General features: G+C 45.2%; 1 protein-coding gene across 1 annotated transcript in view; it reads left to right on the forward strand.

Annotated features, from left to right (window-relative positions):
- The window catches only part of PSMD1 (proteasome 26S subunit, non-ATPase 1), a 143,195-nt gene that overhangs the window by 16,021 nt on the left and 109,276 nt on the right, over positions 1 to 17,898 (forward strand). The window contains exons 9-15 of the mRNA XM_081956037.1: positions 2,047 to 2,175; positions 5,087 to 5,175; positions 7,447 to 7,525; positions 10,263 to 10,436; positions 12,068 to 12,179; positions 12,885 to 13,081; positions 15,888 to 15,983. Of these exons, the coding sequence (XP_081812163.1) occupies positions 2,047 to 2,175; positions 5,087 to 5,175; positions 7,447 to 7,525; positions 10,263 to 10,436; positions 12,068 to 12,179; positions 12,885 to 13,081; positions 15,888 to 15,983 (876 nt within the window). The remainder of the gene's footprint in view (positions 1 to 2,046; positions 2,176 to 5,086; positions 5,176 to 7,446; positions 7,526 to 10,262; positions 10,437 to 12,067; positions 12,180 to 12,884; positions 13,082 to 15,887; positions 15,984 to 17,898) is intronic.

Consider the following 17,898-nt stretch of genomic DNA (forward strand, 5'->3'; position numbering starts at 1 on the left):
AGACGAAGGGAACAGCTGAAGAACAGGGGTCGACTTGGGAGTAAAGGCACAGGTGGATGGTGAATGGCCCCTCCCAGAGGGAATAAAAGAGGAGCGAAAGGGGAGTGGAGTTTGCAGGAGGCCATGAGTCCATTCCTGCATTCTTGCCAAGCATTGCGGCGTCTGAAAGATCTCGGCCTGGCCGCTCTCCAAGCCTGATAAAGGTTGGGAATTGGGAACTACCTGGAAAGACGGTGGGAGAGGAAAGACTTTGCTGGAGAGGAATTCACTGTCAATTAAATAAAAGGGGTTTATCGGGACGAGGACTCGGCTTCGTGCTGCTGGGGAAGCCTAGGTCAGAACAGCCTTTGGGACAGAGGTATCTTGAGGTGTGGGGTCCTCGCTGCTCTCCAGGCTTGGTGGCTTCCTTGCAGACGTTTGATTACCAAAGTAGGTAACATCATCAGTGCTGGAAGGGAAGGGGGCTTGCAGAAAGGAGGAGGACAAACATGGTGGGGTCCTTGGTGCTCTTAGAGCTTTGGTGCTTTTCTTGCAGACGTTCCATGACCCAACTAGGTAACAACATTAGTACTAGGACTGGTAATGTTACCTAGTTTAGTAATGAACTTCTGCAAGAAAATAAACCAGCCTCAGAGAGCCCCACAGTCCTTCTCCTCTCTGCAAATCCCAGTCTCTTCCAGCATTGATGATGTTGCCTAGTTGGATAATGAAACGTCTGCAAGAGTGTACCAAGGACCCCACAGCCCTCCCCCTCTCTGCAGACCACACTCTCTTCTAGTACTGATGACGTTACCTCATTCGGTAATGAAATGTTTGCAAGAAAACAAACTAAGCTCAGAGAGCACCAAGAACCTCACAGTCCTTCTCCTCCTCTGCCTCTCTGCAAACCCCTCTCCCTTTTCCACTGATGATGTTACCTAGTGTGGTAGTGAAACATCCTCAAGAAAGCAACCAAGCCCAGAGAGCACCAATGGCCCCACAGTTCAATCCTGAGCTAAAGTTCTCTTCTGCCATCGTCTTGAAGTGTCTCCTCTTGAGGTGTGGTGGTCTGTTTTTCATTTGACTTGCTCAATTGTTCCTGGCCCAGATTTGCTAAACAAATAATTCCCTCACCATTGTCAAACCATTCGCTAAGGCTGCATTACCTAACGCATTACCTATTAGTGTCAGGGTTCCAAATAGCATCCAAAAGTAAACCAGAGTCCGAGGCAAAGTATTGCTCAAAAGTTCCAATTGATGAAGAGAGCCATGTTGGCACATCTGGGAAAACCCAAATCTGAAAGCTTCCCGGTTTCCCCCACCCAGTTGAAAGTTCAAGGTCTTGCCCCCCCCACGCCCACAAATCCATCCTATGGTCCAACCTCCCACTGCCATGCTGACAGCTTCCACCCATCCAGTTCCGGTCAGGTGCAGAGGTACAAAGACAAAGGATGACCTTGGCTTTCTAGAAAGAATGTTGTTATGGCTACATATCATCCAACTCCGTACAATTCCCCCCCTCCCGTTTTCCCACAATAGAAAATGCAAAATAGAATAATTAAAAGCATGGCAGGCCAAAGATCAAAAAGAAAAGATGGCCACAGGCCTGACAATTAGTCTTCTCATCGTTCCTATCACCCATCTCCCACTTATGATTGCAGGATTATAACTTTGTTGCTTGTATCATTAACGATTTATATGGATATTGATTGTTTCCTGCTTGCTTACTTGTACTATGACTATCACTAAGTGATACTAATTCACTAATTCATTCTTGATAAATGTATTTTATTCTTATGTATGTCAGGTTCCGGTTTGGCAAATAAGGAATAAACAAACCAACCCGTAGTTCAAAGTGTAGATTGTATTGTTCTCCTGGACAAATTCTATTCTGTTCTATTCCTTTGCTTTATTTCTATTCTATTCTATTTGTGAGTTGGTTGTTAACCTTAGAGAAAAGGATATGGAAGCCACTCCTGAGTCAACGAATATTGGAGAGACATTGAAGCCCAGTGAATAAATGTGATAAATAATGATGTTTGTTTGTTTCTTCCTTCCAATGCATAGAGTCCAGGAAACAAAGACCAGATTCCAAAAATGATAAAGATTTTAAGTGGGGAAATGGCCATTGAATTGCACCTCCAGTTTTTAATACGAAATAACAACACGGACCTCATGATCCTAAAGAACACAAAGGTAAGGCCCCCGTGGATGGGTGGGTGTATTGGTCCTCATTTTGTGACATGCCTGAAGGCTGAATAACAACACACTTTGAAAGATTTGCAAAAGGTTGAAGGTGCCAACACTGATGAAGTTATCCAGTTTGGCAATGAAATGTCTGCAAGAAAGCCAAGATCAGAAAATGCCAAGGACCCCACAGTCCTCCCCTTCCTCTCTGCACACCCGTCCCTTCTAACACTGATGGTGTTACCTAGTTGGTTATAAAACATCTGCAAGAAAGCCACCAAGCTCAGAGAGACCCCACTGTCGTCATCCTTGTCCTCCTCCTCCTCCTCCTGCTCTTATTCTCCCCTTCCACCCTGTCACCCTATCCCCCTCTCCCTGCAAACCCCGCTCCCTTCTAGCACTGATGATGTTACTGACATCATCACTGATGTTACTGACATCATCACTGATGTTACTGACATCATCACTGATGATGTTAATTTGATTATTAAACATCTGCAAGAAAATCCCCAAGCTCAAAGAGCACCCAAGATCCCACTGTCATCATGCTCGTCTTCCTCCTCCTCCTCCTGCTCTTATTCCTCCTCCACCTCCTCCCTGTCATCCCCCTCCCCCACCCCCTCCCTGAAAACGGTACTCCCTTCTACCACTGATGATGTTACCTAGTTTTGTTATAAAACATCTGCAACAAAACCACTAAGCTCAGAGAGCACCAAATGCAGGATTCTTTTTGTTTCCCTACTTTTCTTTTTCCTAATGGTATATTTCAAATGTGGATCACAATGACTTCTTTTCTAAAGTCTGAAAAGTCAAAGAAAGTCTTGACTGCAGTACTTAGTCTTAGACACATCCCTAAGTACATTGGTAGTTCATGTCGTCTACAGCCACATCATCTGTTGATGCCGCCAACACAGTTCCAGGCTGCATCAACAGAGAGAGAGAATCAAGATCACGTGAAGTCTTAATACCACTTTATAAGGCCTTGGTAAGGCCCCACTTGGAATCCTGCATCCTGTTTTGGTCACCACGATGTAGAAAAGATGTGGAGACTCTAGAAAGAGTGCAGAGAAGAGCAACAAAGAGGAGGAGGGGACGAGGCTAAAATATATGAAGAACGGTTGCAGGAACTGGGGATGTCTAGTTGAATGAAAAGAAGGACTAGGGGAGACATGATAGCAGTCTTCCAATATCTCAGGGGTTGCCCCAAAGAAGAGGGAGTCAAGCTATTCTCCAAAGCACCTGAGGACAGAACAAGAAGCAATGGGTGGAAACTAATCAAGGAGAGAAGCAACCTAGAACTGAGGAGAAATTTCCTGACAGTTAGAACAATGAATCAGTGGAACAGAAGTTGCCTCCAGAAGTTGTGAATGCTCCAACACTGGAAGTCTTTAAGAAGATGTTGGATAGCCATTTGTCTGAAACAGTATAGGGTTTCCTGCCTAGGCAGGGGGTTGGACTAGAAGACCTCCAAGGTCCCTTCCAACTCTACTATTGTATTGTATCTTGCCTGCATCAAACCAGTTGAATGCTGGCAAAATTCTTGCTTTGGAGAAAAGTTTTAAGATTCCCTAGGAAAGAAGAAGAGCTCCAAGTGGGTTACATCACCTAACATCATCTCTCTCTTTTTTTTTGGCCCAAAGAACTAGATTTCCCTAGAAAACCCCTGAGAATGTTTTGAGCTGATGTTCTTCACTCCCCCCACCCCGTTAAATCCAACATTTCCGCAGCTTTGCTCTTAACCTGAGGCATTCAGAAGAAACGAAGAAGACCCAAACTTCACACATAACTGAAATAGTTATTTGGATCTGGGTTTTTGGCGATGAGGATAAACTTCTGGTTTTATTCTGAAATCAATGTGGTTTAAATCCTTAACAGTGTTATCCTTCAGAAATGGGCGTTTGCCTTTTTGCTTAGTCTATTTACAGGTGGCTGAGATTGCAGGTAAATTGCTCAATTTTCCACGCCTTCCAGCATGAAGAGTAAGGCTGCTTTGTGCAGCTTGATCAGTATTATTCAAAACTTGGCGGTGTCAGGCCTGCAGCCATCTTTCCTTTTGGATCTTTGGCCTGCCACACTTTCTATTATTCTACTCTGCATTTTCTATGGTGGGAAAATGGGAGGAGGGATTGTACGGAGTTAGATGATATGTAGCCATAACACACTTCTTTCTAGAAAGCCAAGGTCATCCTTTGTCTCTGCACCTTTGAAGCTGACTGTAATTGGATGGGTGGGAGCTGCCAGCGTGGCAGTGGGAGATTGGACCATGGGATGGACTTGTGGGTGTGGGGGCAAGATCTTGAACTTTCAACTGGGTGGGGGAAACTGGGAAGCTTTCAGATTTGGGTTTTCCCAGATGTGACAATATGGCTCTCTTCATCAATTGGAACTTTGAGCAATACTTTGCCTCGGGCTCTGATTTACTTTTGGATGCTCTTTGGAACCTTGGCAGGCAGCTTTAAAGATGCTTGGACTTCAATTCCCAGAATTCCCCAGCCAATATGACTGGCTAGGGAATTCTGGGAGTTAAAGTCCACACATCTTAAAGCTGCCAAGGTTGAACTGCACTGATCTTGATGCTCAATAAGTCCAAATTCATCCATTTTTTTTCCTTAGAAGAATCGTTCCCTATTTTTGTTGAATTGAATTGTCCCTGCAGAACATTTTAGCATAAAATAAGATGCTGTATGATAATCGTTAACAGACCATTTTGAGCCCAAATACGGGGAATATTAGCATCCTGAATTTACAGTTTTCAAAAATGAAGGACGTCTCCAAACTTCCCACGGTTTTCTCTTTTGAACTCCTTCGTTTTGCTTTTCAAGATGCAGGAGAGACCCAACCCCTGTGTCCCCAGTGATATTTTGCCAGCTCTGTTGTGTCCTTTGTGTTGTTATGACCGTTTGCTCTCCTCTTTCTCCAGGATGCGGTGCGGAATTCTGTGTGCCACACCGCCACCGTGATCGCCAATTCCTTCATGCATTGTGGAACAACTAGCGACCAGTTCCTTAGGTAACGGCACGTGGCGGGGCAGGAGATGGGGTGTGGGACCCCGATGGGCAGTAGACGGGCAAAGGAGGAAGGGTACACTTCGCATGTGAACGAGGACCAGACTTGCTAGGAACCTCTGGGTGGTGCCTGGGTCAGGTCTGCCTCTATAGAGCAGGGGTGTAAAGTGGATTTCTCTGAGGGCCAAAGCATCATTGTAGCTCTCCTCTGCGGGATGGAGAACTCTTTCTTTCCCTCCCTCTCTGTCTCTTTCTCTCTTCCCTCCCTCTCTTTTCCCTCCCTCTCTTTTCCCTCCCTCTCTTTCTCTCTTCTTCCCCTCTCTCCCTCCCTCCCTCCCTCCCTATCTCTTTCTCTTTCCCACCTTCCCTCTCTCCCCCCCTTTCCCTCCCTCTCTCTTTCTCTCCCTCTTTCTCTCTGTGCTTCTCTGTTTCTCTCTCTCTTTCTCTCCCTCCTTATCTCTTTGTCTCTCTTTCCCCTTTCTCTTTCCCTCCCTCCCTCTCTTTCTCTACCTCTCTGCCTCTGTTTCTCTCTTTCCCTCCCTTTCTCGTTTCCCTCCCTCCCTCTCTCTTTCTTCCCCTCCCTCCCACCCTCCCTATCTCTCTTTCCCCCTCTTTCCCTCCCTCTCTGCTTCTCTGTTTCTCTCTCTTTCTCTCCCTCCCTATCTCTTTGTCTCTCTTTCCCCTTTCTCTTTCCCTCCCTTTCTCTTTTCCCTCCCTCCCCCTCTGTTTCTCTCTTCCCCTCCCTCCCTCCCTCCCTCCCTCCCTCCCTATCTCTTTCCCACCCTCCCTCTTTCCCCCTCTCTTTCCCTCCCAATCTCTCTTTCCCCCTCTTTCCCTCCCTCTCTGCTTCTCTGTTTCTCTCTCTCTTTCTCTCCCTCCCTATCTCTTTGTCTCTCTTTCCCCTTTCTCTTTCCCTCCCTCTCTCTCTTTCTCTACCTCTCTGCCTCTATTTCTCTCTTTCCCTCCCTTTCTCTTTTCCCTCCCTCCCTCTCTGTTTCTCTCTTCTTCCCCTCCCTCCCTATCTCTTTCTCTTTCCCACCCTCCCTCTTTCCCCCTCTCTTTCCCTCCCTCTTTCTCTCTCTCTGTGCTTCTCTGTTCTCTCTTTGTCTTTCTTTCCCCCTTTTCTCTTTCCCTCCCTCTCTCTCTTTCTCTACCTCTCTCTCTGCCTCTGTTTCTCTCTCCCTTTCTTTCCCTCCCTTTCTCTCCCCCCCCTTTCTTTCCCTCCCTCTCTACAAGGCCTCCTGCAGCACCCTGCTGGCCAAAATGGGGCCTGGGGGGGGGGCTGCAAGCGCCTCCCCCACCTTGTTTTCGCTTCCATAGCCCCAGTAGCACTCTGCCAGGCAAAAAAGGCTACGCAGAGGCCTCTTGGGAGGGGGGGGGGAACGTGGCTGGTTTCGGCCTGCAGAGCCACCTTTGATATTTTCAATTTAAGCACCCCGCGGCAGGGGTGAAATGCCCGGGACGGTTTGCCTGAACCCGTAGTAAAAAATGCTTTAAAAAAAAGTAAAAAGAAAGTTATCACACAGCACAGTTGATCGTCGCACGGCTGATCGTCGGAACTTTTAAAAAACTTTTTTAAAACATTTTTTTACTACCGGTTCAGGCGAATAGGTAGTAAAGAAATGCTAAAAAAAAAAAGGTCCGACGATCAGCTATGCTGCGCGATTTATATTCGCTAGAAAGCAGGAAATCTTACTTTCCAGCAAATGTAAATCCCGTGGCACAGCAGTCTCCCCCCCTCCCCCCGGTTCTATTTACTTCTGCAGACTCAGAAAAGCCACCTTGCCGCCTGGGGTGCACATGCGCAAACAAAAACGGTAGCAGACTTCAGAGAATTTCACCCCTGCCCCTCGGGCCTTGAGTTTGAGACCCTTGGCATAGGGTCCTACCTTGACTCCTCGACTGCTTCAAAACTCGTTGAATTCGGTATTTACGTCTTTGGAAGCAGACATCTTGCCCCGGCGCTCGTCTTTCTCCCGCTAGTCGACGCACAAGGAAGAATTTGCTGCCTTGTGAATTAATCTTTTGAGTAGTTCAGAGCCCAAAAAGTAGTGAAGCCAATGAGCTAAGTTGAAGACTCTTTGGCCTCAGTCGCTAATGTCTAAGCCAAGGGTGTCCAAACTTGGGAACTTTAAGACTTGTGGACTTCAACTCCCAGAATTCTAGGAGTTGAAGTCCACAAGTCTTAAAGTTCCCAAGTTTGGACACCCCTGATCTAAGCACTGCTTGCCTCTTCTAAAGAATCTAGATTTAATTTGCCGTTTTCTTTCCACAGAGATAATTTGGAGTGGCTCGCAAGGGCTACTAACTGGGCAAAGTTCACTGCTACAGCCAGCCTTGGTGTCATTCATAAGGTAATAAAACCAGGTTTTTGGTTCCACTGGATTCGATTCCCCCCCCCCCCCCCCAGCTTCTCTCAATCTCTCGGTGTTCATGAATGTGTGTGTGTGGATGAGTTTTTTTTTTTATATAATATGTAATTAGAGTGCTGTACACTTTGGGTTCATTGCACGCCCCAACATACCGTATTTTTCAGAGTATGAGATGCATCTTTTTCCCCAAAAAAAGAGGGTGAAAATTTGGGTGTGTCTTATACACCGAATGTAGCCCCACCCAGCCAAACCAGAGCCCAAAAGCTCAAGGCATGGAGGCAGCGATGGTCTGTGGCAATCCCTGCAGCCTGGAACAGCTGATTGGGAGTTTTCCGGCAGTCCCATCCACCCTCTAATTAGCTGTGCTGAATCAGACTGCAATAAGTGTTGAAGCTGACCTGGTTGGTTAGAGTTTGCAGCAGCAATCACATTCAGAAAGCACAGTAACTGATTCAGCAGGATTCAAAATAATAATAATAATATACAATACATTACCAAAAGCAGGTTTTCCAAAGTAGCAGTAAATACAAGCAAAACACAAGCAGTTTCACTTTCAGTTCTCAGCTAAGCCAGGCTCCTTCCTGTCTCCTTGTAGCTCACGCAGCAAATTTCAGAGACCCTCATAGGCTGACTTAGTTGCTATGCCTATTCATTGGCTGCCCTTGTTACCATGTGTCAGCTGAATTCCATGGATGCTGGTAGGCAGAGGCAGAATTTTTCTTCTTTTTATTTTCCTGCCCAAAAAACTAAGATGCGTCTTATACTCCGGAGCATCTTATACTCTGAAAAATATGGTAATTTGGGAACTTGACGTGCATTTATCCTGCAAAGGAAATTTTACAAATTCACACGTAAATGCATTTATATCTTTTTCGTTCTCCTGGGACAGCGGTCGGCAACCTTAAACACTCAAAGAGCCACAAAGGTCCTAACCGGAAGCCCCCCGTTCAATTCTGGAGCCGACCGGAAGTCCACTTCCCTCACCATAGAGCCTTCTCCTAGCACGGTGTCCTTTTCCCTCTACCTGTCCTAACCTATCAGTTGTGGAGCCACAGCAGAGGGATGAAAGAACCACAGGTTGCTAACCCCTGTCCTGGGAGAATGAAAAAAATATGTTAATTTTAATGTGCCAGTTGTGATTGTTAGGAGAACGCATGCAGTTGCAGAATATAAACAATTGCAGGCAGGTCTCCACAACAGCCAGTTTTTAGGAATTGTTTCATAAAATCGAAACAAAGGAAGATTGCTGGCAATATTGGCAGAGGTTTTCTTTTATCTTCTGCTTCAGGAGTGACTTTTGGCTCTTAACTCTACCTGTCAGATATGATAACTTTAATAACTTTTCCTCCCAATAGTTCAGTTTAGCTAACAAAACAAAGCATGAGGCCTGAACAAAGTACTGAAAATAATAGTCCCAAAGGTGCTTTTTCAGGAAGCAACCGGACTTTCTTTGTTTTTCTTTTGAAGACATTTCACTTCTCCTCCAAGAAGCTTCTTCATCTCGGACTGGATGGTGGAGAATGGAAGGATTTATATTCCTTGCAGACAGCTGGTCATTTGCCTCCTTTGAGAGGGTCGTTGAGGCTACTTGAAGGGTTCTCTTAGCTATACAATTTGGGATGAAGACCCTTGGAACGGTGTAGGAGTAAGAATGGATTTCCAGATGAAAAATTGCAGACAACAGGAACTATTTGCACCAATCAGGTGACTCTGAGGACACAGATAAATGTCCAAGTGGCCTCAACGACCCTCTAAAAGGAGGCAAATAACCAGCTGTCTGCAAGGAATATAAATCCTTCCATTTCCCACTATCCTGTCTGAGCTGAAGAAGCTTCTTGGTTGAGAACCAAAACATCTTCCAAAGAAAAAACAAAAAAGTGTAGTTGCCTCTTGAAAAAAGCAACTTTGGGACAATCCTGACATGGATGACTGAGAATCTCTACAGACTTTTACTGAGTGATTTAAAAAAACTGTAGGTTATTTATTTAATGGCTTAATGACTTATTGGATTTGTAAGGCTGCTCTAATATATATAAATATAAAAATAAAATTTATATGTATATCTATCTATCTATCTATCTATCTATCTATCTATCTATCTATCTATCAATCTATCAATCTATCAGCTGTCTGTCTGTCTGTCTGTCTATCTATCTATCTATCTATCTATCTATCTATCTATCTATCTAATGTGTTAAAAGCCACATGCAGCAAAGTGCGTGTTTGTGTAGACAGACAGACAGACAGATAGATATCGATATAGATAAGAATGTATTAAAAGCTACCTGCAGCACAGTAGCCATTTATAGGGCAGGTGCCTGTCTAAAAAAGAAGATTTTTTAAAGAAAAATGCTTGAAGGGGAAAGAGATTGTCAGAGTGTGTTGCAGTATTCAAATCCAGAAAGCACACACAGGTAACTGATTCAGCAGGATTCATTAACTCCTCTTTATATATAAGAGAACACATGAGACATATATATATAATACCAAGAATGGTTCTTTCAATGTGGTAGAGAGGAGAGATTGATTTCTGTTCCAGCAGCAGACGAGCATTAAGCTTTTGCACAGACTCAGAGCTACAGAACTAAGCCACGTCCAGGCTCCAAAGTGTTTCAGCTCCCATTGGCTGACCTTGTTGCTACGCCCTATTCCAGTTCGTGAATATACTCTGGCAGAGATTGACGTTTCACTGTCCTGTTCTGTTCTGTTGGCTTCCTAGGGTCACGAGAAGGAAGCTCTTCAGCTGATGGCAACATACCTGCCCAAAGACACGTCTCCGGGCTCTGCCTATCAGGAAGGGGGTGGTCTCTACGCCTTGGGGCTCATCCACGCCAACCACGGAGGAGACATCATCGACTACTTGCTGAACCAGCTGAAGAATGCCAGCAACGACGTACGTGCCAGCATACCTAATGCAGCTCAAGCAGGCCCTTAGGCCAGGCAGCGTTGCATTCCTTGGGCTGCTGAGATTTGGGCCAAAGCTCTCTTCCCTATCCTGGGAATTAAAGGTGGCAAATAGACCTCTGAAATTGCAAAATCATTCAGAAGATCTAACGAGGGGTCCTCGGTGCTCTCTGAGCTTGCTTGTTTTCTTGCAGACATTTCATTACCCAACTAGATAACATCATCAGTGCTAGAAGGGAGTGGGTTTTGCGCTCATTTTATGTTCTACCAGCACTGATGATATCACCTAGTTTGGGTGGAAGTTCTGCAAGAAAACAACCAAGCAGAGAGCCCCTAAGACCCCATAGTTCTCCTCCTCTTCGCAAACCCCACTCCCTTCTAGCACTGATGATGTTATCTAGTTGGGTAATGAAATGTCTGCAAGAAAACAAACCCAGAGACCACCAAGGACGCTTCAGTCCTCCTCCTCCTCTGGTAATTCCCACTTCCTTAAACCCCATTTCTTGCATTGGATGAGGAGAGCAGATTTCTCCTCCTGTCCTGGCCACTTTTTACACGGAGGCACCGTTGAGAGCGTTTTAACAAACTGCATCCCTGTTTGATTTGGTGGCAGCCGCGCCTCAGATAGAAAGTCCCTACAGAGAGTGGTGAGGACAGTGGAGAAGATTAAAGGAAGTTCGCTTCCCCTTATTCAGGAAGCTGCTTATAAGCGCTATGCGCTTAGAGCTCGAAGCATTGTTAGAGGCCCCACACACTCACTTCACAGTGTCTGTTTCTGTTGCCCCCCACCCCCCACCCCTCAGGAGGAGGTATTTCTAACAGGACTTCCAGATTCTGTTCCTGACGCTGTCCGCCTGGTAACTTACAAGATTCGTTTTTCTCGCCATCTACATGTATACATTCTAACTAGACTGGTTGATTGGTGTACATATAAAATGACAATAAAGTTTCTAGTCTTGTCCTCTCCTATCCTATATCCGTGATGGCGAACCTATGGCACGCGGGCCACAGTTGGCACGCGGAGACATATCTGTGGGCACGCGAGCCGTTGCCCGAGCTCGCTCCAGAGTGCATGCGCACGCTGGCCAGCTGATTTTCGGCTGGCCCGGCCACGCTGCCTTTCCCTCCCCCGGGAGTCACCACACGATGCCCGGACAATTGCAGGACTCGCACGGAGGCCCTGGGAGGGTGTTTTCAGCCTCTGGGTGGGTGAGAGAGGCCGTTTTTGCCCTCCCCAGGCTCCAAGAAAGCCTCTGGAGGCTGAGGATAGCAAAAAACAGGCCGCCTGGAAGTCGGGAAACGGGCTGTTCCCGGCCTCTGGAGGCTTCAGGGAGGCCTGCTAAGCCCAAAACGGGGCGTCGTGTGTGTGTGTGTGTGGTTGTGCACACCCATGCACATGGGTGTGGGGTGCGGGGGAGGGGATTGAATTATGGGTGTGGGTATGCACACTTTCTTGCACCCGAGGGAAAAAAGGTTTGTCATCCCTGTCCTATAGCCTATCCTGGTTTCCAGTCGTTAATTTTCCAGATTCCAGTCCATTCCCCGATTTGGCTGCTTTCTCTGGGGACTTGGAGCATAAGTTGGTCCTCTTGTTTATTCTTTATTTTATTGCTTTTGCAGATCGTTCGCCATGGGGGCAGCCTGGGGCTGGGCTTGGCTGCCATGGGAACAGCACGCCAAGATGTTTATGACCTCCTGAAAACCAACCTGTACCAAGACGACGCAGTGACAGGTGAGTTAGCTCCACCATCTAAGACATCTAAGCATTTCTTCCTCTGTGTGACTTTGTTTTTGTAACCGTTCAAAGTTACGACGGCACTGAAAAAAGAGACTTATGACCATTTTTCACACTACGACCATGGTCAATGTGATCGAAATGCAGATGCTTGGCAACTGACTTGTACTTACGACCGTTGCTGCATCCCAACTCTTTTTGCGACCTTCTGACCAACAAAGTCAATGGGGAAGCGAGATTCCCTTAACAACCAGGTTACTAACTTATCAACTGCACTGATTCACTTAATAACCGTGGCAAGAAAGGAGATAAAATGGGGCAAAACAAATGTAACAAATGTCTCACTTAATAACATAAATTGGGGGCTCAGTTGTGGTCGTATGTTGAGGACTACCTGGTACTGGAAGAGTTGGTTCTCAGGCTTGCTATAGTTATGTAGAAGAATTAGAGAGGGGGAAAAAGCCAGAATTATGTTATGATTTATTTCATTTATCAAATTTTAAAAACCGCCCATTGGAGATATTTGACAAATAAAATAAATCCTACATAATTTCTTCTCTAATTCTGGCTGAAGAATTCTGGGCATTGATGTCCATGCCTCTTAAAATTTGCACGATTGTAAATGACCGACTTAAGAGTCTTTTTTTCAGATCACAGACGCCCATCTGTCTTTATTCTGCTTTATTCTTTCCCACCACAAAGGTGAAGCAGCTGGTCTGGCTCTGGGCCTGGTGATGCTGGGCTCTAAAAATGCCCAAGCTATTGAGGACATGGTGGGCTACGCCCAGGAAACCCAGCACGAGAAGATCTTACGGGGCTTAGCGGTTGGCATCGCCTTGGTGATGTATGGGCGGATGGAGGAAGCTGATGCTCTCATTGAAAGTCTCTGCAGAGATAAGGTGAGTCCTTTTCTCTCGTTTGTTGGTCTTGGCTTTTCTTGAGATTGGGCACTATCTAATAAGATGAAATTCAATGGTGAAAAGAGTCAGGTTCTACATTTAGGCAAGAAAAAGGAAACGCACAGGTACGGTATAGGTGGTACCTTGTTCAACAGTAGTAACTGGGAGAGGGATCTTGGAGTCCTAGTGGACAACCATTTAAATAGGAGACAGCCGTGTGCAGCAGCTGCCAAAAAAGCCAACACAGTTCTAGGCTGCATCAACAGAGGGATAGAATCAAGATCACGTGAAGCCTTAATACCACTTTATAATGCTTTGGTAAGGCCACACTTGGAATACGGCATTCAGTTTTGGTCACCACGATGTAGAAAAGATGTGGAGACTCTAGAAAGAGTGCAGAGAAGAGCAACAAAGAGGATTAGGGGACTGGAGGCTAAAACATATGAAGAACGGTTGCAGGAACTGGGGATGTCTAGCTTAAGAGAAAGAAGGACTAGGGGAGACATGATAGCATCTTCCAATATCTCAGGGGTTGCCACAAAGAAGAGGGAGTCAAACTATTCTCCAAGGCACCTGAGGGTAGAACAAGAAGCAATGGGTGGAAACTAATCAAGGAGAGAAGCAACTTAGAACTGAGGAGAAATTTCCTGACAGAACAATTAATCACTGGAACAGAAGTTGCCTCCAGAAGTTGTGAATGCCCCAACACTGGAAGTCTTTAAGAAGATGTTGGATAGCTATTTGTCTGAAACGGTATAGGGCTTCCTGCCTAGGCAGGGGGCTGGACTAGAAGACCTCCAAGGCCCCTTCCAACTCTGCCATTGTATTGTATTGTATTATTGTATTGAGAAGGAAGGGTTTGACTTTTGAGCATCCATCCCAGTGGTGGTATTTAGCCGGTTTGGATCAGCTCAGGTGACCTAGTAGTGGTGACCTGTGAGTGGGCCTGCCGCCCACCTGCCCCCATCTCTATGCCGTCCTACATAGCCATGTTTTTTAAGCCACGTGCATGCATAAAGCGCATGTGTGGAAGGCCGCAGTCATACACGGAAGGCGCACATGCTCTCACAGTTTTGGCGTGGGGCGAATCGGTGGTAAAATTATGTGAAACCCCGCTCTGATCCATCCCCAACCTTGTGCCCTCTGGAGAATGAGTAGGGATTACCAAGAGCCTGATCGGTCTAATGCAGGGGTGTCCAAACTTGGGAACTTTAAGACTTGTGGACTTCAACTCTCAGAATTCCCCAGCCAGCATGGCTGGCTGGGGAATTCTGGGAGTTGAAGTCCACAAGTCTTAAAGTTCCCAAGTTTGGACACCCCTGGTCTAATGGGTAAAGCACCAGGCTAGAAAGCACTGGACCATGAATTCAAGTCCCGCCTTAGGCATGAAAACCGGTTGGGTGATTTTGGGCCAATCACCGGAAGAACGGGAGTTCTAGTCCTGCCTTAGCCATGAAAGCCAGTTATGTGACTTTAGGCCAATCAGCAGGAGATGGTGCGTTCTGGTCCCACCTTAGCCATGAAAGTCAATTGGGGGACTTTGAGCCAATCACCCGGAAACGGTGAGTTCCGGTCCCGCCTTAGGCATGAAAGCCGGTTGGGTGATTTGGGGGTCAATCATCGGGAGACTGGGAAAAAATTAAAATAAAGATGTGTATTACTACTAGTATTATATAAGATTGTTAAATGAAACAAATATGAATAATACTAATTATTTTTTGTATGAAATGTATGATACCCAGGTACCACACTGTTCACTCACTGATATGTTAAAAAAAATAATTGAAAAAAATAAAAGGAGACTGGGAGTTCTAGTCCTGCCTTAGGCATGAAAGGCAGGTGGGTGACCTTGGACCAATCCCTTTCTCTCAGTACAATGCACCTCACAGAGTTGCTGTTGTGGGGGGAAATTGAAGAAAACATAAGAAAATGGCCTAATCAAGATATTACCAGGAAGAAAACAACAATGACAGGGCAAGCCATTAGTACATACACAGAGCAAGCTCACCTCCCATCTAGCCCTAATGACATCTAGTTAGGTGGTAAAACACCTGCAAGGAAACCCCAAACTTCAAAAAGCACCAGGGGACCCCAACATTCAACTCTAAATTACAAATATTCTCTTCTATCAATATACAGTATATAGATATAAATGTAGATATAAAAACCAAATACCATTCTCTCACTATGAAATCTCCAAAACCATAAAGCCTACAAAATTGAAATTTGGCACGTATGTTCCTCTTGGCTTCTAGGTGCTCGTTAAGAAAGGATTTTTTCGAAATGACCATCAGATCATTAGCATTTCTTATACAGTAATTAACATGCTCTAGGAGCTCTAGATGTTCTAGATGCTAAGGAGTTCTACTCCCCCTCCCCACCTGAAAAGAACTCTGTTCCAACTACCAGTTGCCTCACATTCCGTTACTGGCAGACGTGCCACTCCTTCACTCGGGAGCGATCTAGGGGTCCTTACAGTACTAAACGTTGGTACCTCACCAAAATGTCTATGCCTTCCACCTATGGAACTGCTTCTGGACTCAAGGCGGCAGGAGTGATATTTGAACTGGATTTCTCCTGCATAGCCCGATCACATAGTTTCGTCTCGAAGCACGGGTATCCAGCCAGTATCCAATAAATCTGTTAGCCTATCTCAGTCAACTCTTCCCTGGTAGGGCTTTGGATAAAGATCTTTCTAGGCCTTCCTGGAGATTGAGGGGTTGGCAAAACCGTTATTAGGGCCCTGAATTTTGCTCTTGTTTTTTCCCTTGCGGTGAAATGTATAAAGCTTTCCTTTTTTCCCCAGGACCCAATTCTCCGTCGTTCGGGGATGTATACTGTTGCAATGGCTTACTGCGGTTCAGGAAACAACAAAGCGATCCGGCGTCTGTTACATGTGGCGGTGAGTTCCCCTTACTCTTGGAGTAAACCATACGAGAATTGGGATAGAAAGTGAAATGAAATGTGTTTAAATATTAGTAGCTTGGGTTGGGAGCCTTGGCTGTTGGTCTGAGCTCCAAGCTTGGCAGTTTGGTTGCAAACGTTTTGTCACCATTCAAGGAGATGTCGTCAATGCATTTTGAATTGTTCATTTGGATGGTTTTAGTGTTTTTAGTAAGGTGGCTCCATGGCTAAGACGCTGAGCTTGTCGATCAGAAAGGTTGACAATTCGGCGATTTGAATCCCTAGCGCTGCATAATGGAGTGAGCTCCCGTTACTTGTCCCAGCCTCTGCCAGCCTAGCAGTTCGAAAGCAGGTTAAAAAATGCAAGTAGAAAAATAGGGACCACCTTTGGTGGGAAGGGAACAGTGCTCCATGTGCCTTCGGCATTGAGTCCATGCTGGCCACATGACCACAGAGACGTCTTCGGACAGGGCTGGCTCTTTGGCTTTGAAACGGAGATGAGCACCGCCCCCTAGAGTTGGGAACGACTAGCACAGATGTGTAAGGGGAACCTTTACTTTTACCTGCTGTTTTTAAGTGGTTTTTTTTGGTTGTAAAATGTTTTTAGTAATTTTAATTGTAATTTAGTTTTTTAAAAAATTCTAAGCCACCCAGAGTCATTGACTGAGATGGGCAGCTATAGAAATTGAATAAATGAATTGTGGTAAAGTAATAATTCTGCAGCAAAAGCAACATATCTAACGCCGCACTGTCTTCCAGATATTGGATTAAACTATGGTTTAAAACCCACTTCCGACCATAGTTACTAATTTGACAGCTGCTGGTTGCTTTTTTGTCAATTGGAAATTAATCAGAGGGAACATTTTCTTATTGCCGGCTTAGCTTAATAAGCCCCAGAAGTGAGACTACATGTTTTAATGCTATTGATACTCACAAAGTGCCATTTCCAGGCTAGCATGGAAGAGATTCATTAAATAGGGAACAAAAGTTACTTTTCAGAACCAACCTATAGCAATTTTATTTCAGCCGAACTAATCTAATCCAAACGTTTCAAATTCTGTTGATGAATTTGACTTGTCTCTAATGAATGCTCTAGACGAGCGATTGCCATATATTTAAGATAAAGGTAATGGTTCCCCTCGCACATATGTGGTAGTCATTCCCGACTCTAGGGGGCGGTGCTCATCTCCATTTCTAAACCGAAGAGCCAGCGCTGTCCGAAGATGTCTCCGTGGTCATGTGTCTAAAGGCGCACGGAATGCTGTTACTTTCCCACCAAAGATGGTTCCTATTTTTCTACTTGCATTTTTTACATGCTTTCTTTCTTTTTTTTATTGTTCAAATTTTATTGATTTTAAGAGTTTTACAGGGAAAAGGGATTATAGGGTTATAGAACATTTTGAGAGCTACATCGTGCGGGGGGGAGAAGCCCCCCCAGGTCTCACAACTTTTACAAACAAAAATAGAAAAATATCAACATTTACGTAGGTATTAGCAGTTTTGAATTTAACACCAAATCATCAGTATGTTTCAATCATTTGTTTTGTATCACTTCCATAAAGGTGCATTGTAACAACAATTGCAATAATGTTTCAAATCACTTTTGTGATCTGAGACTTCTAGTTGTTGCACCCCCCCCCCCAGTCCACTGGTAGAGCCTCAGCCCCTCCCTCCTTTGTTTCTTGTGTAACATCCCCCATTTCACCTAAGAGAGCACTGTGTTTTTTAGTGAAAGCCTCTGCTTCCGCTACTGTGTTGATTCTAATTCTACCGCCCTCCCAGAAAATCAACATGCCTTCTGGTAACAGCCACCTAAACCAGACCCCATTATTGTATAGTTTTTTTGCTAAGAAGGAATATTTCCTTCTATTATCTCTTACTTACATTTTTTACATGCTTTCAATCTGTTAGGT

The sequence above is a fragment of the Natrix helvetica genome, assembly GCF_964273705.1.
Source record: "Natrix helvetica genome assembly, chromosome: 5".
Classification (NCBI taxonomy): Eukaryota; Metazoa; Chordata; class Lepidosauria; order Squamata; family Natricidae; genus Natrix; species Natrix helvetica.